Source organism: Pseudopodoces humilis, chromosome 4 (genome assembly GCF_049639895.1).
Source record: "Pseudopodoces humilis isolate 2021_Gansu_Grassland_sample_001 chromosome 4, ASM4963989v1, whole genome shotgun sequence".
In the NCBI taxonomy this organism is placed as follows: Eukaryota; Metazoa; Chordata; class Aves; order Passeriformes; family Paridae; genus Pseudopodoces; species Pseudopodoces humilis.
In genome coordinates this window covers 64165097-64189454 of record NC_142203.1, presented here as the reverse complement: position 1 = coordinate 64189454, position 24358 = coordinate 64165097, and the positions used below count along the sequence as shown (strand labels likewise).

Genomic DNA, 24358 nt, shown 5'->3' with positions numbered 1-24358 from the left:
GCCCGCGCCGGGCCAGAGCGCCGGCGGGGAGGAGCAACCACAGAGCGCCCGCCCGCACCCGAACCCGGAAGCGAACGGCGCACAGACCGCCCTCCCGCCCTGCCCCGGGACGGACCATTGCGGCTCTCGGGGGCGGCCGGGCCGACCCACGGGCGCCCGGGGCAGAACGGGGCCTGCTGGGCTGCAGGGCTGGGCGATGGCGGCGCGGACGGGGCTCTTTGTCGGGAGTGGCAGGCTTGCGGCGAGGCCGCCCACATAAAACAGACCTCCGGAGTTTGTATTTCCAATAATCTTGTAAATTAAGTCCGTTTGTTCTCCTCACTCCCTCTTCCCACATCCAGACCCTACTATGGGAATACGAAGGAAAGTAGGAGTCTCTTAACTCCAGCTACCTTGACCACGTATCCTGTCCTCTGGCTTGTCTTGCCAGCTACTCATGCCACTCGTTCACATTGCATTTAAGCCACTATTCCATTTAAGCCTTCCATTCCATGCATTTGGTATCTTCTATACACCAAAGACCATACTTCTTTTATTGTTGACTATAACAGGATTAATTTTTTTAATCACATTCCAACTTCACATTGAAAGAAACACATAAACCTGGAGAGTGACTATTGTATGGGTATTTTCAAACAGAGAGATCATCAATTGAAGAGAGAGGTTATGGGCAACTTCCATGCCTTCATTTCCTTTCCCTAGTGCTCCAGCTTAAGAGAATGATTCAATCTAAAATGGTTTCTCTTGCCTGCCCTACATTCAGAGCCCCTGAATGTGTCTGCAAATAGATAAACACATCAGACAGCAAGAAATGGACAATTTTATTCTAGTAAGGGTCCTAAATCCAATCCAGAGAGCCTTCAACATTGCTTATGTTATAGTCATTAATTTAACAGCTGGAAAACAGAAATTCTGATCTATGCAAAAATTGTGTCTTTCAAGAAATTCCTCGATGGTAGTGGCATAAAAAATCTCATAGGGAAGTAACCTTGAGAGGTTTCCCACTCAAGGGAGAAATCTTCATACACTTACTTTGGAAAGGGAAGGGATGTGTCAGAAGCGAGCCCATTAAAAAGTGGGCTTATAGTATATAAACCACATATACAATATAAAGTGAGTGTCAGCCATGGGTTTCTAGGTCACCTGTGTCAGCTTAGCAGCCTTTAGGTCAGCAGCTTTACTTATTATCAGCATTGTCATTTGTGGGTTCCTTTCTCAGGAACTTCACTACATCCCCAACAGTGCCAGTTCCTGGCAGGAAACAGTTTTTCACATCCTCAGGATATTTGACTTAGAATAGCTGAGTCAGGCTGGTCTCAGCATTCTTCAACACCAAAAGCAGCATGACACCACTCCTCCATCCACCTCTGAAAACGTTTGCTAACAAGATACAGTGGTTTTACCCTACTTAAGAGCATCCTGCTATAGGTCATTAGTAACATTACACTACACTACAATAGAATTGTACAAGCTTTTATTACAATCCACTATGTAACAGTTGGCTTTTGCTATTATGTATCTGCTTTTGCAAATTATCATAAATTGTAACTGCTTTTGTAGATATAGTGCAAATTGTACTTGCTTCTGTGAACAGTATAACTAAAATTGAGCATGAAGCAAGGCTATCACAAGATATAAGTGTGCTTGCAAAAGGTGAATACAAGACGCAACTTCTCTTGCAAAATGTATAACCAAGATACCACAGGTAGAGAACAAGATACCATAAAAGAATACCAAACCTAAACTGGCATCAGAAGACCCTTCTGTACTGGCAGGCCCTTGGATACTGTAGCCGTGAACCTATGCAATGCTGTGGCAACCTGAGGTGAAGTTGTGGAAACCTGCTCAGAGAAATCTACAAAGTCATTTGGGGAAGTAATGCAGCAGCAAAAGTATAAAAAGAATTGGCTTGCTAAAGAATTGGGTATGCCTCTGGCTGTTGCCACACACCCAATGCTGTTACTTTTGCTTTATTGTTCTGTCCCTTATTATCCCTTATTATCCCTTATAAAACTCTGAAAGTTTTGAGGAGTGGGCTTAATTTCTCATACTTTGAAGCATAATTATAGAAACTATTTGGCCTGATGTTCTATCTTTGGCTCTAAAAATCTAGTATATCACAAGTAGGAAACACACACATAAATCAGAATATACAAACTAACATTGTTCATGATCTGGGATCTTGGGGAAAATATTTATTGCTGGGCTATCAAATTTCAAGGTGGGATTGGATAGCAATCTAACATCAGGAAAAGAAAAACTGGAAAGTTCTCAGTTCTTTTGTGATGCAAAAAGCATTGCTTTAACCTTTTGGGAACATTTTTTGTAGTAGGAGGAGAAAATTATGTGTTGAACATCACACTGGGAAAAAAAAGAATGTATTACACCATAGCTAGCTGAAGACGTAAAAATTATTTGGGATGTCTGCAGAGCTCATTAGTGTCTTGCTAGCAAATGATTACAATGCTATTTTTGGCTTTAATTCAAGCTGTTATCCTGATCATGACAACACAATGAGAACTCAAAAAGCTCTACAGGCCTATACTAGAAAATTATATAATTTCATTAATCACTAAGTAATCTTTTAATCTCTTAGATACCAGAGAGTATCTGGTATACTAATCAGCAGCACTGCTTCCTCCCTTGTCTTTTGCATGTACAAGTCATATTAGAAGATTGAGCTTTTTTTGACTGACAGTGCATCTTTGAGTAATGTATTGTTAGGGTGTGGGGTGCAGGCTGTCCTCTTAGAATAGCTGTAGGAACAAAATATACCAAAGGAATTACTCCATGAGTCTTTTAAGCTGACTGACAACCTCCCAATTACACTCTATCTTGAAAAGCCCATGCACTACTTTAAAACCACTTTTTCTGATTGTTTATTCACACAGAGCATGACTCTACTTTTAAGACATAATTTTAAAACAAAAAATGAACTCCAAGCTGACTTAATTAATTCTGTCAATTATCTCCATAATCTTATTTTGAGACAGAAAATTGCTGCCAAATTGCCCTTGCAAAATTGTTTGTTTTAAATTGTTTCTATGTTTTCAGTAACTTATTCCCATGTGTGGGACGACTCGGGGCATTCTAGCATAAATAGAGCTGCTGTTCTGTGGGAACACCCCCAGCGTGTTACAAGTGCCACCAGTGTGGAGCCCTGGCATGTGTGCCCTTTGTAACACACAGGGAGCCAGTTCTGTGGTTCAGGGACACAGCAAGGCTTTCCTAATGCATGTCTGCCCAGATACTGCAATGCCATCAGGCCCCTGTACGGTTCAGGGCCAGCAAGCAGATCAGGAGTGGTAGATGATGTAATAATTAGATAGTACAAGAAAACAAAAGGGATAACATTCTTAGTTTTACTAACAATATGAAAGGGGGAATGTTAATGTGGGTTGTTTCTACTAGCTGGCATTAAGACTTCCTTGGCATCATTGGCGTGCTTTGCAAACAGGCACATGCTTCTTGCCCTTTCCTCTTTGACTTCTAACTCTACATTACCCCTGAATGTACAGCACATGTCTTCCGCAAGCACCCAGTACTATTTCCATTTTGCTCCCCTCCTTGTTAAAACAGTATGTTTTGCCCAGCTCCAGGCTTGTATCTCTTCTGCTGTTTCTATCTTCTAAGTTGAAGGTACTGCAGAAATCACTGAATCACAGAATGGTTTAGGTTGGAAGGCACCTGTAAAGATCCTCTAATCCAACCTGCCCTGAAATCAGCCAGGATATCTTCAAGTAGATCAGGTTGCTCAGAGCCCAGTCCAATCTCTCATGAAACACTCCCAGGGGGCTGGGAGTATTATAGCTTCTCTGGGCATCCTGTTCCAGTGTCTCAGCAGGCTCATAGAGAAAGACTTGTTCCTCTTAGATTGCCTGAATATACTCTCCTTTAGTTTAAAACCATTGCAACTTGTCCTATAATTGCAGGCCCTACTAATAGGTTTGTCCCCATCTTTCTTCCAAGTTTCCTATTAGTATTGTATGGCTTCCTGGAGCCTCTTGTTCTCCAGACTGGACAATCCCAGCTCTGGGTTCACAGGAGATGTGCTGCAGCCCCCTGAATCTTCTTTGTGACCCTTCTCAGAGCATGGACCAAAGACCATGTATTTCATGTTCAGGGGACCCCAGAGCTGAATGCAGTGATGTGAAGTCTTTCTGTAGATGGAAGGACAGAGGGGCAGAATCACCTCACTTGACCTGCTGGCCACAGTGCTCCGGATATAGCCCTGGATGTGGTTGGCTTTCTGGTTTCTGGGCTGCAAGTGCACATTGCTAGCTCACGTCCAGCTTTTCAAGCACTTTTTCGAGCACGCTACCCTCAATCCTTCATAGAGCATCTTTCAATCCCTTCATCTCTTAGCTGGGATTTGCCTTGACCTTGCTGGTCAGGAGCAGGATCTTACACTTGACCTTGCTGAGCATCTTTAAATTCCCATGAGCCAGTTTGATCTTTTCCATGTCCTTCTGCATGGCAACCTGCCCCTTGGACATGTCAACTGCACCACTCAGGTGTTGCCTGCAAATTCTCTGAGGGTGCACTCAATCCTACTATGTCAGTGATGCCATGTTCACTGTGGGGGAAGTTACACTTTGACCTTCCATTATGGCTCATGCCTACAGAAGCCCTTCTTCTTTGCATCCCTTGCCAGGTTCAGCCACACCTTGACCTTCCCAGTCCTATCCTGTCACAACTGAGCAACGCCCCCATGCTCTTTCCAGCATACCTATTCCTGCTTCCCTGCCTTTTTATTTCCTTCTTGCCCTTTAGTTTGGCACGCAGGTCTTGACTCAGCCATGCTGTTGGCTTTCCTTTCCTGGTTTTTTACAGATGGGGATTGAGAGCTCTTGCTCCCTGTGGAATGCACACTTCAAGATATGCCAGCTCTGTTCCACTCCCACTCTGAGAGCAATGGGTCCCATCCACTAGCTCCTTCAACCTAAGAATTGTTGAACTCTGCTGCAGGGAGACACTCCTGTAGCCTGCTGTTGTGCCAGGGAGCTCAAATGGCCTCACATAGGACCACTGTTCATAGGGTTGCAAGATGACTGACTTCAGTCCTCAGCCAGTTTCCATCTTGGCCACAATCCAAAACAGTAATTACTGGAAATTTTCAAAAGTCCGTAACCATAATATTGTTCCACTCAGGCTATGTTTCAGGCAAGTAACATTCCTAGGCTATCAGGGGACGACTTCCTATCTCTTGTCACCCTCCTTGCTTAGGACAGTGTTTCTGATAAGTTCAAGGGCAGTTTTGGTGGGGGTGAGGGGGTAGGGGGAGGTATCTGGGGATGTAATACCTCACCACACAAGGATCTTTTACCAAAGGCAATCAATCTTTCACCACTGTAGTCACCTGAACACCTCTCTGCCTTTAAGCAACTTTCATCCAACACACTTCTAAGAAGTGAGACTTGTACACTGAACAATAGGAAATGTAATTTCTTATGTAATTTGAACTACACCATCTATCAGTCTTAAGGATGCAAAAACCACATGACAGACTGGGTATGACAATGCTTCTGTACACATGAAGCATACAGTGAGCATTATGAATTAAAATGCTTAACAAGATCTCAACAAAATGATTATACACTGAGCAACCAGCAAAGCAGCCTTTAAATTTTTAACAATGCCCCACAAAGAACAGAAGTGCATCAAAATCTATTTCCTGTGTAGTGCAAACATAACTGACACATGAAGTACACAACCATTTCTGAACAGGACAAAAAAACTCACAAAAAACTGATTTCCTGCTCCTCACCAAGAATTTTAAAACAATTGAAAATGGCTGTCAAAATTCTGGTCCATAAAAAGCATTCTTGCTACAAGTAAAATTCTCCCTGAAATATAGGGTTTCAGTTGCTTCAAGTCACTGCAAGTTTCAATCACTATTACCATAGAGCAGAATTCATGAGAAGCTAAGAGGTAACAGCAAGTAGCTAAGCACTTGTCCTTAGTTTTATCATGTCTGCAGGTCAAAGAGGCTGTTCAGAGCAGAATCCCATGCTACAGAAAGATTACTTAAGACTTGGCAAGCAAAGGCTTTCACTCCCACCCAGTCAGAATACCTGCCATACTACTGTCCAACTGTACCTTTGCTTAAAAAGCCCTTCCTTAGAATTCCGCTGACCTGTTTTTGAGAGTCTTGCATTTATTCTCAGAGAATAACATATTTATGATTACTTCCTCCCTACATGTTTCCCAGACATCACCAAAAACCACATTTGAGGGGCACTCCTTAGGCCTGGGAATACATGGCCAGTACTGTGCACAGTGGATTTTAAGAGCATCACTACCACTTACATGGCAACTTCCTCCAACGGATCAGTTGAATCTAGAGCAAGTAGAGTCTATTTGTTAACTGTGACAGAACAGCAGCAAATTACTTCTTTTGGTTTGGAAACAACCCAAGTTGATACACTGAGTATCCAAGAGCTCTAACTCCATTTAAAAACATAGGAAAGTGCACTGCAATTTCACACCTGGCTGAAAGTTTATGTGATTTTGCAGAAGGTAATACATAAACCACTGATCATTCAGTAGCGACAAAGCAATATTCTGCTTCTGGAAGTTCATGACAAAACTGAGAGCAGTGTAAACAGCCTCCAAAGCTTAAAGCATCACAAGTTTTTTCAGTTTCTAGTATTGTCTCTGCAAGGCAAAAGTCCTGTAAACTCATGCAGTAATTACTGCAATTCCCTAAACTTTCATAGCAGCACCTTATGATCTCTCTTAGTGCGAGTCTAAATGCCAGTAATACACAATGTAGGGTACAAATTCATAAGGCATTTATCTGTAATTTTTATGTAATGCCAACTGACTTAATTATTTACACCCAACACTTAACTCAGATCTCTGTGTCATCTTTCCACACCAGCCTCATCAGGCAATTCAAGCAATTTTGTTGCACCCAGAGCAGGTCTCCAACCGACCTGCATCTGCAGCACATGTGCTCCAGGCTTGGGAGCTGCTTTTTTCCCATGAAACAATGATCCACACAGTTAAGTAGTACCTTTGTAGACTTTTCAGTACCACAGAGCAGTGAAAAAAGCACTAGAAATCCCTCTCTCACCAATTGCCTCCCAAGACAGCACATAGAGCCATTATTGTAGCTACTAGCTTTTAAATGAAATTCTGGCTCTCCATGCTACAGCATACTGAGATCAGAGGCACACAGGGCAAATCCACAGTACCAATATTCCACTGCTCTAGCAGGGGACCTCCTGAGTAATACATACAAGCCTCTTTTTCAGTTCAGTGCAGAGATTAGGATCCTTTACAAGACAGATGTACTACCAAAATAGCCAATTAAAGGATTGTTTTAAATTGATCAGCTCAGAATTTGTGTTTTTAAGTATTTATGTATTTTCATGAATACTACATTTCAGTGAAGTAAAACATGTAAAAAAAGGTGACAAATCTTCTGGATAAGACCATTTATTTTAACAAACAGATGAGTCTTTAAGATGAACTGGAGGCTGCAACAGCTGCTCTCTTGGGCTTCGGTGTGGTTCCCTCACGGAATCCATTCCTGCAAGTAGAAATATGGTTACCACTTTTTGAGTTGATTCCTGCTCCAGGTTATTTTCTGACAGGCATGTTTTAGATGAAGCTCACTATCTTTTTTCAATTTATCTAAGTAATGCACTGAAATCGCTACAGAGTTCATCCATTCAGACCTTTCTAAAAAGAAACACATTATTAAAAATTGTCTTGAATAGCAGTATGGTTTTCACTCTCTTACACTGAAGTAAATTAAAGTTCTTGAAACAGAAAGATTTCATTATTTGAGTGAACACTGCAAATACAGCTCAGCTGCTGAAATCACATCTTAGTTCACATTCCCTCTAAGCAAAGTAATCCAACTAAACAGGTCCTATTAGTGAAGCCTATTTCTTACAAAATTCCTCTATGCCTCCAAGCACACTCTTCAGCCCTAAGCTTGCTTTTGCATGACATTTTACTTGAGCAACACAGTGGAAAGCAAACTACAGCTGCACACTGGAAGGTGTTTTATGGCTGCCACTGGAGAAGAATGAGCTAACCAAAACAAATGAATTGATCCCTCAACCACATCCAAGACTGAGACTTAAAAATCTCCTACCTTTTGCTAATAAAGCCAATCTACATTTTTATGACAGCACTCCTGAATTACACAGTATTTGTCATATAGCTTTTCTGTGTAGTAGAACAGAAACTACAGAGTTCCATGGGAATCTACAAATACCCCCATTACCTCCCAAGTACAACTCAAAAGCTTTGTAACAAGCCTTAGAAACTTGCAACTCAGGATCTGATGCAATACCCATTTAATGCTGACTAAACTCTAAACAAAGAGATGTATCAGAAGTTATCCCTGTCCTGAACTTTTTTCTGAGTGAGCAAATGGGGAATGGAGTGCATTTTGAGACTTATCTCTATAAAACTCCCCACCTCAGTGCAATCATCTGCTTAACTGAATCACAAATAGATGCAATACCACACAAAGAATTTTTAGATGTGGGCTTCTTATTACAACAACCTGTGTTCTGGTACTACCTTCATTTAGTAGAAACACTGCAACTTTTTACACACCCTTTGTCTTACAAGTAAGTTTTTTTTCACCCTCTAAGGAGGCTAAAATGCAGATAACTATATAAAGCACATTATTTCATATTTAAGTCATGAAATCATAAATAATATGTAAGCCATGAAGTAATAAATCATTACCCATTAAGGGGTACTAGTACAAAATAAAAATGTTAACTTTGACAGGTGAATTTTGTCATTAAGTTGTGTCTATGCAGGGTTTCACGCCATGGAAGCGTGTAATGAAATGCTATACCTGAATCGACGGTAGACCTTTTTCAGGTGCCTCATGCGACCGGTACCAGTGGTGTTGCGTCTTTTAGCCTTTGCACTCCAGTTATCTAAAATATGTAAGTTATTGTTATTTACCTGCACCAAATAATTTTAGTTCCATGTTATATTTTTATTATACAATTATTCAAGCTGACAGAAGAAAAAAAAAATTGACGATCATTTAAGTCAGTTTCTATGCAGTAATACTGCATATTACCTACCATACAGTTAAATCATCATTAATTTGAACAAAACTCCAAAATGCAAAATAACAATTTTTCTCCTTCAGTCAAACTACTGAAGGAAAAGAAACAGTTTTTTTTAAACTGTTTCCTTAAACAAAGTAAAAGTTTATTTTAAACTAGAGCCAGTTAAGAGTTTGTGACTTACACTTTCTCTTACGCTTAGCAGGGTAACCACATTTCCCACAGGTCGATTTTTGCAGATGGTACGCCTTGGACCCACATCGACGACACAGGGTGTGTGTTTTATTTCGTCGTTTACCAAACGAAGATGTACCCTTCGTCTGAAAAGCATTTCAAGACACAGAAATATCACTAACATTTCCAAGTCAAGAAACTAAAATAACAAACCTTAAAAAACCGAGCGCAAACCGAGTCGTGTAAACACGTCAGACAACTCAGTTCCAGCTACAAGTAGCCTCCATTTTTAGGTCTCACTGCCGCCATTCCTTACGTGACCCCGCCCCCGTGCTGAAGTAAAAGAAGCCACGGCACATTTATATCGGCTCCCCTCTCCCCACACCTACCACGCTAAGGCAACAAATTTCCCTCTCCTGACGAAAGGTGACTAACTTCACACACAGCAGCCGCACTCACCCTTGGCGACCGAACCCGCTCTTGCTACGTTACTGCCCGGCTGCCCGGCCACAGTAGCAGCAGGTACGAGGCAAAGTGCCCAGAGCGCCCGCGACCCCAGATCACATCACGGCCTCCTCGCCCGGTCCGGCGCGGCAGCCGCGCCCGCCGCCGGCCCCCGCCCCAGGCGCCCAGCCCGGCCGCGGCACCCCCACCACCCCCGGGCCCCGTCACAGTGCGGGGCCTCCCCCCGCGGCGCCCCCGGCCTGGCGCAGCGGCGGATGGCGGCGGATGGCGGCGGATGTCGCGCGGGCGGGCCCAGCACTCACCATCTTCGCCCGCCGCCCGCACCAAAGAGACCGCGCCCCGCCCCGCTTCCGCCAAGGCCCCGCGAGCGCTTCCGGGGGCGGCCGCTCGGGCGGGCCCGGGCCGGGCGCTGTGGGAGGAGGCGCCCGGGCGGGTATGGAGCGGGGCCGGGTAGCGCCGGCACCGCGGGCCCGGCGCTGGGCACGGCGAGGCTGCCCCTCTGCAGCAGCGCCCGCGCTGCTAGGCGAGTGCCTCAGCGCCGAGTCCTGACCCTGCTCACAGCGACAGTCGAAGTTACTTTTATGGAATCACTGAATCACCAGTTTTGGGAGAGATCTACAAGACTATCCAGTCACTCGTCCACCCAGCACTACGCTAAACCCTAAACCACCTTCCGGGTAACCAATTTCTGATCACCCGAGCACTGACAAAATTTTTAATGTGAATCTCCCATCTCTCAGGCCATTTTCTGTTGTCCTCTCTGTAGGTACAGTAGAAAAGAACCGGCCCCCACCTGAGCACACTTTCCTTTCAGGTAGTTGTAGAGAGCAATGAGGTCTGATAGGTGAGTTTTAATGCGTGAAATTCAGGCACAGTCTAGTCTACTCTTGCCTGTAATACATAACTTCCAAAGAAAGCTGCCTTGAACAACAGGTCCTCCTGTACACTCTTTGTCCATGTCCTCCCCCAGACCCCTCCACGGTGCTAGACAGTCTGCCTGCGATCAAAAGCATTGCAATGGACGTCATGGGCACAAAAAAGGGACGTGGTCACAGCGCCAAGCCTGAGTCCAAGAAACATTTGGACAATGCTCTAGTCACATGGTGTGATTCTTGAGGCTATCTTGTGCCTGGCCAGGAACTGGTTGATGATTCCTGTGGGTCCCTTCCAACTCAGCATATCCTGTGATTGTCTGAAAATATACTATTACAATTCTTACCTGCCTGCCTACTATGCATCTTCAGTAGACTTACAATCTGTACACAATTTTATCTTGAGAGAGTTCATTTCAGGGGAAATTGGAGAAATTTATATATATCTCATTACTAGATCATTACTTTGTCAACCCAAACAGAGCCAGAAATTGATGCTATAGGCAGTTTATTTATCTTTGTAGAGTTATGCAATTTGTCCTACAGTACTTGAGGAAAGCATGTCTTTTTCTGGTAGGCTAGATCTTACTCCTTACTTACTGACTAAAAATGCAGCTTTTCCCAAATATAGTTGTTTGGCCCTACCAGAAGCCAACAAACTATAGCAATCCTCCCACTATGAATGAGTGGAACCCCTGTGACATGGAGCTCGATCAGAAAAAGAGATAGTCCCATGGCACGTCCTCAAATTAGTGAAGCTGTGTCTGACCTGCATTTTCACTCCTGGACATATAATGTTTATATGGTTGTCTAAATATTAATTTATCTTCACTTTTTTTGGAGTGCAGCCTGTTGTTGAATTCTTTTGGTGCTAATTTATGTAGTGAGAGGCCTTTGACCTCTGCTAATGTTGAGGGATGGGGTAAAAAAGCCATTTTGACTTCAGCAGCATGGCTTCCAGACCCAGAAAGGTGTGGCTCAGGCTATTCACTTAGTTTTCTCATTTTTAGGTGGCAGTTTCTGTTTCTGAAATAATAGAAATCTTTGCCTGTATTCATTTTACCTCACATGAAATCCAGACGTTTACTCCATCCATGGTCTTGCAGTAGTTAAAAAAAACAGATTGGTTCTAAATGTCAAATCATCACATATTAAATTAGGTGTCTGCAGTAGGGTGAAAAAATGATCCTTGGGAGGCACCCTTCATCTGTGAATTCTAAGAGAAGCCTAGGCAGGCCCCTTAGATTGGTCACATAGGTAGCTGAAGTTAAGTAAAATTAATTTTATCTTGACTTGACTCAATGATTATATTTTATAGCAATTTCTAATACCAGAAATCAAAAGAGAAATCACAGCTGTTCTTGGGATGAAATGCCATTCAGAAAAGAAAAAACAGAAACAAAACAAACCACTTAAACAGTATGAATATATCCCACAGGCTGAATTCGAGTCATATTTCTCCCAGCAACCTTGCTGTGTGCCTTTTATCTAGTGCCTCCTTTGCTCTTTCTTTCTCACTAAATCTCAGAAATCTGGAAGATGGCATGGACATTGGACAGGTGCCATGGCAACAAGCCTCCAAAGGAAGTCTGTGGCTGCCTGCAAGAGTATGCAGGAATTATTCCTGTCCTTTGTGGGATAAAAATAATCTTCTTCATTTACACGTCTTCAAACCTGTTCAGAAAGAAAGATTTTTGCTGTCATCATGCATTTGTCTTTAGTATTCAGAAATACTTTCAGGGTAGAGAATGGGCAGAGCTGTGGCTGGCCCTGTACCCTTCCAGAAGGCCTTAGCCCGTGTGAAGTTCACAGGGGAGAAGAGAGTTCATTGCCCATTGCTCAAAACCCACAGGCTCATGTACTGGCAGCTGCTGAATGGCACCAGTCTAAATTCAGCACTGACTAATTCACACTGCTTCTTTGCTGCATAGGAAGTAATCCAAAATTTAGAAGGTGACATGTCTGGATTTCAGAACTGTCTTTTTGATGTAGGAAACAGCAGTCTGTCACTGCAGCTGATATCCCATCACAGCTTCTGTAAAGCAATTTTGGTCCAGCCAGATTTGTTGATGGAAAAAGCCCTTTGTTGTGCCAGCAAACAGTGATCCTATTAATCTTCTAGACTAGGGTGTATTGAATACCATATTCTGCACCATGTTCAGCATCCTGGCTTATCTGGTTGGGGTTAAAAGACTGAAGTAAAAAATAGATATGCCTTTAGAAATAAACCTTAGAGTTAAGTCTAGTTTCGGGACAGGGAGACCAGAACAGGGGCCAGAGGACAGAACAGAGAGGAACGGGTGTGTGAGCAACAAATAACCTCAGGGGCGTTTGTTTTGCTCAGGTTTGATGTCATGCTACTACATCACACCATCACTGGGGTGCAGTATAGCCAGACACACCCTGTGGTGTGACTTGCTTCAAAAAACAGAATTTAACTGGTTTTACAGAACTTGAACTTGAACTGCTGAAAGGACTAATGTGTGACAAACAGACAACTGATATCCAGGAAAGTTCTGTCTAATGTCATCATATTGCATCACTTGTTGTGCACATATGTAGCACCCTTTGCACAAGCAGGGATGAGTTAAAGGGATGGGAATAGTGAAAACTCAGCCTTCATATATAGATGTTTGAAGCTAGTCAGCACTTAATATTATCTTCAATTATCTTCAGTGGTGCAGACAAACAGAAGTCTTTATTTCTTAGTGTGATCTCTTTATTTCTTTTTGTGATCAAAGGAATGCCTTTCGGTATCCTCCTGAATATTGAACATTTTGACATAGATAACAGCATCCCAGGAATGCTACAGGAAAGCTGAGGCAACATTTTCATGAGGGTTGATTTGGCTGCCTTTGTTTCTGGCTTTCATCCTGATTTTCAGAGGTAAGTATCTCAGTTGGAATTAGTGGGGAAGACACTGATTATTTGTTACTTAGCAGGCAGGAGCAGCATCACTTCATTTGTATAATATCCAGATTCTTCAGTTTGAAAACTTTAGTGAGTTTGAACCAGAAACATTGGTCACCACAAGATGACAGTAGAGTTCAAGTAAAACCTTTATACTAAACACTAAAAACTCTCTGTTTTTACTGAGAGTAAAAAGTAACAGCAAATTAGGTTAATAATTTGAAATAGTAATGAATATTATCCGTACAGTTCTTACATCTCCATGACAAAACAGAAAATTATAGCAAACAACAGTGCTTATGAATAAGCCTGTTGTATCCTGCTAAGAAACAAATAAGCATAATAGAAAGGTCTTTCTATTTGTTTAAGATGAAATTGAGTACAAGAAAATTAAACAGCTGACACTAGCTTCTGAAATTGCTTGTTAAAATACAGTGGAAGTGATAAAAAAATCATAACAACTCAGTATTTTTAAACTACAATTCTGTTGCAGCTTTCCAGTACCTAAAGGGTGCTTACAAGTAAGATGAAGGGAGGCTTTTTACATGGGCAAGGGGAAATGGCCTTAGGCTGAAGAAAGGCAGGTTTAGATTTGGTATTAGAAATTTACTGTCAGGGCAGGGATCCACTGGGACAGGTTGCCCAGAGAAGCTGTGGGTGCCCCATCTGTGTAAAGGTTCAAGACTAGGCTGGATGTGGCTGGTCTAGAAGAACATGTCCCTTTCTGTGGCAGGGGAGTTGGAACAAGATGATCCTTAAGGTCTCTTTCAACACAAACCATTCTGTTATTCTGTTGTCTCTCCTCAGCATCAGAGGAGAGAGATATTAGATAATATCCTTCAGACCACCTTGGGGATGGCACTAATACTTGTAGATCATGTCAGAAGCATGACTACCATCATGAACATAGCAGGAAAAGCTCCCCACCCACTTCTTCAGCTGCCTTTAATCTTTGTCTTGGAGTTCTTGTGGGGGGAATCCTGGTTTCTTCCCCAGTAGAAACCATACTAGAATCTTTCTTGTTCCATCTGGCAAGGGGAACAGGGAGAGCATATTTCTTCTCAGCAGAGGTAGGAACAAGCCTGGGACACGCTTGCTCCACAGTGCAACAGAATTCAGAAAATTCAGAATTTTAAAATGTCTCTAGTTTCTGTTTGTTTGGGGTTTTTTTGGGGTTTTTTTGCTTTGGTTCTGGTTTTGTTTAGTTTGGATTCTTTTTTGTTTTCTTTTTAATGCTTATGCTTAGATACAGTACAGGGTTGTGGGGCTTTGTTGCACCAAAGTAATTCTCAGAGGGGGTTTCACTAATAGCAGAGGTGGTTGCATGGCAATTTTGGCTGAGGACCAAACAGGGTGCATAGGAGAAACCACAAGTTCCTTTACAAGGTGACAGCCATTTAATTCTCTGTTCTGTAACAACAAAATATTCTTGTCTTGTTAGTATTATTTTGATAAAAAACAACCTTTCTTGGTCTTGTCTTGTTTGACACTGGTGTTTTAAAACTTCGTTGCATTATTCATGCACAAATGTATGCACACACAAGCTTAGAGCAAAATTTTCATTGGGGAGTTAGCAAAAGTATTTGAGCTACCACCATCTGGTGTTGTAGTCTGAATCACATTCCAGGTGGAAACGCCTAGCTTCTAACCACATGCCTCTTACATTGCAGCAGAAAATATTTTAGTGAGTTGTGAGGAAAATGTTTGTACCAGTACAGACTGCAAAGTACTGGACTTAATTTTCCTTCAGATGGTTCTGGAATTTTTGAGAAAAGGCTGGTCAAATAGTTGTCTGAAATGACATAGATTTGGTGGATCTTGTAGTGGGAAGGCAAATAAGCTGGATGACCTTCCAGCTGTACTTTTGTCATGCTGTGATTTCATAAGAGGTCTCTAACTATAGAGACATACCTGTATCTCTAATCTCTCAGGCTGTCATTTTCTCAGAAAAATGCATTTGACCAATTTTATACTTGGAAAAAAAAGGTCAGATCTTCATGAATTCTGCTTTCAAATTTTGTCTACTTTTCCCATTGTGGTGGCTGGCCAAATAAGTTCTGTGTCCCCTTTCTTACATGCCCACTGACAGGCCTGCATTTTAAACATCCATCCCTCTCCTGTGTTATGAAAGTCTCTGACTTGCATTTTTGGAGTTATTCTAAAGCACATTAAACCCAAAAGGTTGATTATTGAAAATAATTATATAATTGAAAAGCAAATGTTACCTAGTCACAACCCCAGCTAATCAGAGATTAGCTGAGTAGGTCAGAGCATGGTGCTAATAGCACCAAGGTTGTGGTTTTGATCCCTGTATGGGCCATTCACATAAGAGCTGGGCTCCATCATGGTTTCCAATTCAGAATATTCTGTGATACATGTGTGTATCTTTCAGTGCAGACACATACACAGATGGTATACACTTAGCTGTATTAAAAATGTTTTCCTTCTTTTGCACTAAAAAAATATCAAAAGCTTGTGTCACTTATAGCTGGACATAGCCTATACCTAAACCAAAGCATTATGGTTGAAATTTGCTAACTTGGAAGCTGAGGATCTAAAAATAACTTAAAATGTCAATTCTTTCATACTTCCAAATGTTCTATATGAATGATACATGGGCATAATCTTTGGAAAAGAAATGCAGTATCAACTGGTTGGGAAAAAAACATCTTTCCTGCAAAAGTGTTGGAAGTAAAAGTCTTTAGCTATCTTACCCTCTCAATTTTCTCACTTTTTACATGGCATTAAATGCTTGGTTAGTTATGTCTTTGCCATTACATTCCCTCCTTGTGCTTCTCAGCTCTGCTTTAAGTGCATATGTGAATGACTTTATCTTTTGTAATGGTCTGATTTTACTAAATGTGAGTGATTTTCCTTCTCACCAGCCATTCCTTAGAACATAGCTTGATATTCTCCTCCTGGAAATGCTGGAGAAATGCAGAGACGTGCCTTTTTACACTGCTTTCTGTCTCCCAAAGTAAGCAGATAACTCAGTTTTACAGAGCTCATCCAGGTTTGGCACTTGTTAGTGTTAAAAGAACTGGTACAGCACATACATGGTAAATTTTCAAATTTCTCATGTATATTGCAATTATAAGTATCCATGTATGTAAGTAAATGCAAAGCTGTGCACAAAATATAACAGATCTGATTTTCTTTTGGAAAAATGCATTTCTCACATGTATTTATTGTTTATAAGTTTCAAGTTTTACTTTATATCTAATATTCAGGAAGAAAGTTAAGTGTCTGCAGTAAGTGGAAGGTCAAAGAAGAGGCCACTGAAGAAAACTGGGGCATTGACATTTAATCTGAAAACCAGAAAATTAGCCTAGCATATTAGTTGTTTGTATATGTATTTACTTTATCTTATATCTCACTTGAGGAGTCCTAAAGAATTTACATTTTTCTTGCTCTGGGACTACTACAAATGATTGCTTTCCCTGGTCACCCTGTCCATTCTCTAGAAATAAAAATATAAGCTCACTTTAACGTAGAAAAACCTATCACTTACATAGCATGCTTTACCCTATATAGTTTTATGGGGGTTGTTTTTAATTTTTGGATGTGAGACACAAGCTTTAAAAAAAAAAAAGGCTTTTCAGTGGAACAGACAAATTTAAGTTTTATGTTTACTGAAGATAAAGTATTATTCCCCAGGTAAAATAAGTTCACTTTTCTTCTTCAAAATCACTGTTGCATTTTATTATTTTCATTGGCTGAGAACCTTCCCTAAGTACAAATCAATTGCTAACAAAGGTCAGCTCAACTTTGCAGTTGTAAATGCTATCTTCTGTTTATTCTGGAATGTTTTCCCTGTATCAGGCATTTTCAGTTTTGCATTTACTGGAATTGAGGCATACTGGCTCCATCAGGGAATTCCCCTAACACCCATGCACAATTTCCCTCTTACACTACTTCACTTTACCAAAAATAGAGGACAAAATAAGGCCTAACCTTATTAGTGTGTGTAAAGAGGACACAGAAAATAAATGGAGCTTTTTGATCACAAAATGGAATTTACAATCCTCTGGCCACAAGACACCTGGATTAGACTAACACACACAGCATGGACAGTCTTCCAGATGATGCAGGGCAAACTCAACTTCTCCAGCAGATGGCAGAGAATATGCCAGATTTAGATTATGTAGATTGAACATACATTAGGGAAAGATGTAGCCTAAAAAGTGCCTGCTCAATAAGGGAAAAATGTCTGAGAGAATGTTGCACTGTGTAAAGGTCACAAAACTGTGACAAGTATAAGCCTACTTATTATATTTAAACAACAGAATGAAATATGGTAGCCCTCCCAGTAACAGTATCAGTAATTTACTTATTCTGCTCCATGTCTTGACCATTTTACAAATTTGTAATTGACCTCACTGCGAAACTGACCACCAACCTTTTTCAGGGTACCTTTCTCATGGCTGATATATGCTTTTACATGGAAGTATTTCCCTGTCCTGGTGTCCCAGCTTAAAACCCAGCTAGGATCTAAGCCACGTGCAGCTGCTTGCTCATCCCACAACAGTGGGATTGAGGAGAGAATCAGAAGGGTAAAAGCCTGAAATCCTGTGGACTGAGATAAAGAGGGTTTAACAGGAAAAAAGCTGTGCAAACAAGAAAATCAAAATAAGGAATTCTTTCACCGCTACACATGATTAGGTAGGTGTTCAGCCATCTCAAATAGAGCAGAGTACCATCACACATAATGGTTATGTCTTGTGAAGACAAACATCATCACTCCAAATGTCCCCCAGTATCACCTTCTTCTCCCCACTTCATATACTGAGCATGATGTCATATGGTTTGAAATATCCCTTGGGTCAGCTGTCCCAGCTGTGCCTCTTCCAACCTCCCATAAGCCCCCTCCAGCTTCCTTGCCAGCATGGCAGTGGGAAAAGCAGAAAAGGCCTTGGCTCTGTGCAATCCCTGCTCAGCAACAATAAAAACATCTCTTTATGTTTATTAACCCTGTGTTCAGCACAAATCTGAAACATAGCCTTGTACTAGCCAATGTGAAAAAATTAACTCTACCTCAGCAAAAAACAGCACACCTGCTTTTCATTGCTGTCTCTGAAGACCAAAATACGTATTCACCAATACATGAGTAGCATTGTGTACCTCTCTTGCCAGGAGGCCTTTTCAAAGAATGAAACAGGAGGCTTCCTTGTATGTTGCTATCACAAACCTTATATTTTATATTCTCTCTTTGGAATTATCAATATATATCTCTCTTTTTTTAATAATTTATAAATATCTCAGAGTTATTTGCTAGTTCTAAAAGTCTGTTTGCTGAATATTTTCTTTAGCTATCAAAAGTTCTAAAGAACCTCCACCTCTGTCAGAAACACCATACTTTTGATTACTTTCATGATGGTCTTTCAACCAAATAAGTATAGAATGGGATGTCTTCTCGGGCTAAGGTGGGGACAAGTCCAATCTCCAGAAATGAAGATTCTTTCAGAGATGTTTAGTGATATGGTCTCCACTATCAGATAAAGCATTTCCTACTTGTATAACTCCAACTAATCAAAACTGTTGCATAAAAGAAATTGAATCGCTAGATAGAAATAAGTTTTCTGAGAATTTTATATCTGGAAATAAAAAAGTACATCATTAATATGGTCACAGTGACCCTGTGCTTCAGTCATGCTCCTTTTAACTGAACTGCAAGTACAGACAGAAGCCAGAATAGTTCACTATGCTTAGAAGCTTGTTGTGGAAGAAATAGCAAATGTTGAACACATCTAAACTTCTCTGGGTTCAGGTGAATCTCTGCAACTGCATTATCCCTTTCTTCTTACTGGTACATGTTTTCAATTATCGCAGTCTGCTGGTGGATATATGCATAGCCAGTCCAGAATGAGGGAGAGCCAGAGACAAGGCTGTGTCGTTTCTACACAATGCACTGCATCTCTCTTGCCTCTATGAAAGTTTGTAAAACCTTACTTTATCTGTTGAACTTTGTTTCCATATGGAAGATATCCACAAAAGCTTATTCCAGGAAGTTTCACAGTAGCAGTTAGGGTTAATTACTGACTTCTCAAGTAAGCTGACAAAATTAAAATGAGTTTCAGATGGTCCTGAAAATGCTGTAGTTCAAAAAGATATCCTAATAAGATCTGTTTCTTTGAAGTCCTGCCTTCATTTTGTTCCCTAACTCTCCTCTATAGCAAAGGAGACTTTGTTCTGCTTATTGGAAAACATTTTTAAGGTTTTAATTTCAAGATACTTGGAAATTTTCAGAGGGAGGCTAATGGACTTTGATGAAAGATTTTGTTCAAGGTTTTTGGTGCTTGAGGCATTTTAGCTTTTCAACTAGTTACAATAATAAGTCTAGAATATATTCACTGATTCAGAAAGAACCAGAAATATAAAAGCATGGGTAAGGTTGCTAATGGTTGATACTTGACATTCTATTCACTCTACAGAGAAATCAGAAAGAGATGATATTTTGAAAGGCATGAAGACCTCAGGCCAGAAGATATTTGGATTATCAATGTGAGATACTGCTCTCTCAGGCAGTCATACAAAGCTCCTCATGAATTTATTAAACTGTAGGAATTAAACTTAGAGTAAACAATGCAGAAAAATCCAGGGAAAACATCAACAAAAACTTAAATCCTTGGATTGTGAAAAATTGGCTTTGTTTGGGCCTGAGGAGTAACTGCTTAGAACAGGATCTGCTGTCCTCCCTGTAGTTTAACCCCTAATTTATACCTTTCTACACTGCGTATGGTACTGTTTTACTGTTAACACAAATGGAATAATACTTTTACTCTAGCCTGTTTCATATGAGTTAGCATATTTAAAGTGCTAAAGTCTTGATACCAGCCCTCTGGTTCACTATATTCACTTGTTTTATGTATGTGTGAGCCCCTCTGTTGCTGGACACACAGAAGCATATAGATCTGCTGTAGATACAGTACCTCTGCACACAGCTGGCACATGAGCTCTCAGAAGAGCTTCTGCAGAAACCCTTGACCCCTTTGGGCAAGATTTTTTGGAGAAGGACTCAAAGTGGATCTAATCATGCTCCCAAGCCTTGGTGATTAGGACCATAGAAAATCCCTCTTATGTTTGCTGGTCATACGTTGTTTGCTGTCATCTCCCCAGACAGATGGTCTGAATCTGAGCAGTTTTTGTCAGCCTGAAGGTAGAATGTCTTAGGGAGGCAAGTATCAGTAACAGTAACAATGAAAAATAAATATTCACCTTCAGTGAACAGCTAAATCAGGCCTGTCTAGGCAACTGATCACTAGATAGTATGGTGCATTTGGATGCCACAGTCCTGTCCAGGGGACTCCTTTGAAGCAGTGAGCACCATCTGCTAGTCTAGGATGAGCAGAAACTGGAAGAGTTTGTGCAAGGTGATGATTCACTGGCACTTGAGCAGATGGAGTGGCTGGCTACATCTGCAAACAGAAGGTTCTCTTGCTCTTCTTATTTTCCCACTTCCCACCTCTTTTGTGCCATCTCTGTTGTCTGTGTCCATGTATGTTTTTACTCTCTCTATGGGTCTGTTACTCACCAGACCTTTCTGGGAGAAGACCTAACCTAACAACCTAACAGTTCAAACCCACCCAGATTTCTTTGTTTTCTGGATTTATTTTCTCCTATTGTAATAAATTAAACTGGCTCATAGAGGGCTGAAGTGTGCCAAAGCCAGCACCAGATATACCGAAGAAACAAGCACATGGTGGTGACTGGGTGTAAAAGCAAGCAAAGATGTGGAAAAAAAGAACAGTTACTTGACTCTGGGCAGATTCAAGCTGCTGAGTTTGTTTAGCAAGAGCAGAACATAAGTCTAAAGAACAGCAATTATTTGTTTGCCCAGTGATGACCTTTGTGCATATACAGCCTGAAATATCTATGCTCTGGACAAGTCTCATGTATTGCAAAGATAACACTCCCTGAGCTCTCTGAGTTTTGAATCCTAATAACTTGAGCACTTTTGTTCTAACCCAGTTCTTTCAAACCAGAACTCTCACAGCCCTTGTTTGTTTGGTGTAGTTTCTGCAGAATACAAATTCCAGTATCTAAAGCAATATCCTTCTACAAGGTCCCCTGAGAGAGAATCATTTGCATTAAAGTTAGCACAGCAGTAATGCTATTTGACATATTTCATGGAGACACATCCCAAGGCGTTGTCATTAATCCTAGAAACGCAGCAAATACATTAAAAGCAAAACAGGCAATTAAAAAGCTTAAAAAAAAGAAAGTGAGATGGCCTTAGCACACAGAAACAAATATAAAAACTCTCCAAGACAATTTCACAATTCAAAACCATAATAACAGGATGTTCTTTCTTCACTCAGTTGTCACTGGAACCTTGGCATTTGCAGTAGTCACAGAGCACAAACTGTCTTTAGGGCTGTAATACATAATGAACTTGGACAGTGAAGACACAAGACTATTTAAAGCTTGGTAAACTATTGAGTAACCTTAGCATCAATCCTATAAAAGGCCAGAAGTCTACAGGGAAATATCATTGATATAATTATATTCTGGCTGACCTTAGTGTGAAGTAGAATACAGACAATACCATTTCAGGCTGTCTCTAGACCAGGCAGGATATCATTAGCCCAGCAAATGAAGCATTGCATTAATCACTCCTGTGCTAGGACTATCATTTGATGCAAGACAAAAAGTGCCCTGCCTTATGGCTAACCCTTTGTGTCTCTCAAACTACTCCGCTTTTAATCCCCTAAAACATTGGTTTTGATTCTAAAGAATTTATTTATTTTATTAATTTTAAAGGTTTATTTATGAATACACGGTAGAAATGTTTAGCAAGTACCGAAAGTTGCTATGATGAGACAGTACCATAGTTACTAGATTGTTGCCATTTTCACAAACAGTAAGGGAGAATCAGCTTCCATTTCTCTGTAAAGTTGCACTCTGCCCTTTGCTACTGTGCCATCAGGGGAAGGCATTGGCAAACTCCTCAATAGGGCCTTTTATTATAATTGATGTTGTTGTAGAACTGCAAGTCAGTCAACCTGAGACTGTACTAGATGTTGCACAGTCACAAAATTCAAGTGTAAGTAGATGTTTATGCTACTGCATATTGCCTTTAGTGTCAGCAATATGCACAAAAATTAGGAAACCATATAAATAGTTCAGAGCTGAAATGCTAAGTAGAAAAAAATCTGTTGTAAGTACCCTATGAAATGAAGTAAGAATCAGCCATTCCCAGTCCCACTGCTCTAAAGGAGAGGCTGAACACCCATCTACTGCAAACCAGTGAAGTGCCAAGGGGCCCATAGATTTGCAGTCCTAGAACAGCACAAATCCAGCTCTACCCTCCCTCTGGTTTGCACCGTGTTGGTTCGGTTTCTTGCTTTTGTTACTCTTAAGCAGGATCAGGAAAAAAGCAAATCAATATTTCCAAATAAAAGAAGATAAAATCATTAGGTTGAAATACCTGAAAATGTTTACTAAAAGGACTATTATACAGTATCTGTCAGAAACATTTTTGTAGTGCTGAAATACTTTTTGCAGGAAGAAAGTCTATCAATATAAACTCATTTAAATATGATACCATTACTAGTAATTATTTGACTACCTATTAATTGAGACCAGACCTCTGCCAACACATACACTTTCTTTGCTACCTCTACTTGTCCTTTTTAATATTTATTTGAATGTTTTGTTTGGGACCAAATTACGGTATATCTTACTCTTGAGGGTTACTATAGTTAATGATATACTTACCAAAAGTGAAATTGGTATTTAAGCCATTAAAACAGCTGACTGAAAAATTAAGACATATGTCTGGATAGATAAAATACTCTTTGCATTTCCTGTATTCTGGGCCAGCTATTAAAGGTCTTAACTCAGTTTTAACAATTTCATTCATAGGCAAATCACTGATCACTGTCACTGCTGCACAAATTAGTCATAAACTAAATAAGAGCCTGAGGATTTTGATGAAAAGCAGTAAAATATGTACAGAAGTCCTGAAAGTTTGTGAATTAGTTTATCAAAGAGATGCTAAACCTGAGAAGTCCCAAAGACAGGCTCTGGCTCATCAAAATTGGCTCTGAGGAGTGAAGAGAGTAGTGTGACTCAAGATCTAGGCATCTCCTTAAGGAGATGCAGACCATGCCAACAGAGTGCAGGGATTAGAACTCAAGATGTTGTGATGCTATGGCATGATGCATTTTGTCTTCTAAGGACTGTGTAAGCAGCTCAAAATTTGTGTAGTATCTGAGATCTACTATATGAGATGTCTTCACACAGAGGTGCTACTTTTCCATGAAGCCTTCATCTGGGGTACACTAGGATAAATTAAGGTAAGTTTCACCAGCATTTTCATTGGCATTTCCATGGCATTGCTGCAGTGGATCAGCTCTGAAAAAAAAAAAAAAGTACACGGCACTATAAGGAAAGAGAAAATTAAGTGTTCTTCTTATTTCTTTATGAGTATCTTCACAAAAAACATGCAGAACCAGAACTAACTAAAACTTGCATTCAGATCCATAAGCTGATTTTCATGGTGAAATATTATATGCAAAAATCAGCATGATTTTGGAAGCGGAGAATAGAGATTTGTGCTTAAAATGAAACCTTAGCAACATCAGCTTTATTCTAGAGCAGTTCCTGCTGCAGCTGTAAATTCAGACATTGTGTAGTACATGTGGCCTGGGGTCTCTCAAAAGACTTGTTCAGAGGAAAGAAACTATGAGAAGATAAGGAAAAGATGATTCTTCTTTCAGTAAGTGCTCACAATTTTCTGCCAGCCTCAGTTAATATATCCAAACCTTGATTTATATGTCTTAAAAATACTAAGCAGCTCCCAAAGCAGGCTGTGCCCCTGGAGAGAGCTAGATGGGTTAAGGTTAAAATTCCTTGGCAATATTCAACCCTTTTAGGGAAAGA

At 40.7% G+C, this 24358-nt stretch overlaps 1 protein-coding gene across 1 annotated transcript; it reads right to left on the bottom strand.

Annotated features, from left to right (window-relative positions):
* Positions 1-7427: 7427 nt before the first annotated feature.
* RPL37 (ribosomal protein L37) lies at positions 7428-11660 on the bottom strand. Its single transcript, XM_005527960.3, has 5 exons — positions 11628-11660; positions 9995-10243; positions 9238-9373; positions 8831-8915; positions 7428-7537 (listed from the first exon to the last, which is right to left on the bottom strand). The coding sequence occupies exons 1-5, from the start codon at positions 11658-11660 to the stop codon at positions 7468-7470; spliced, it is 573 nt and encodes a 190-aa protein (XP_005528017.2). The 3' UTR covers positions 7428-7467.
* Between the last annotated feature and the right edge of the window lie 12698 nt (positions 11661-24358).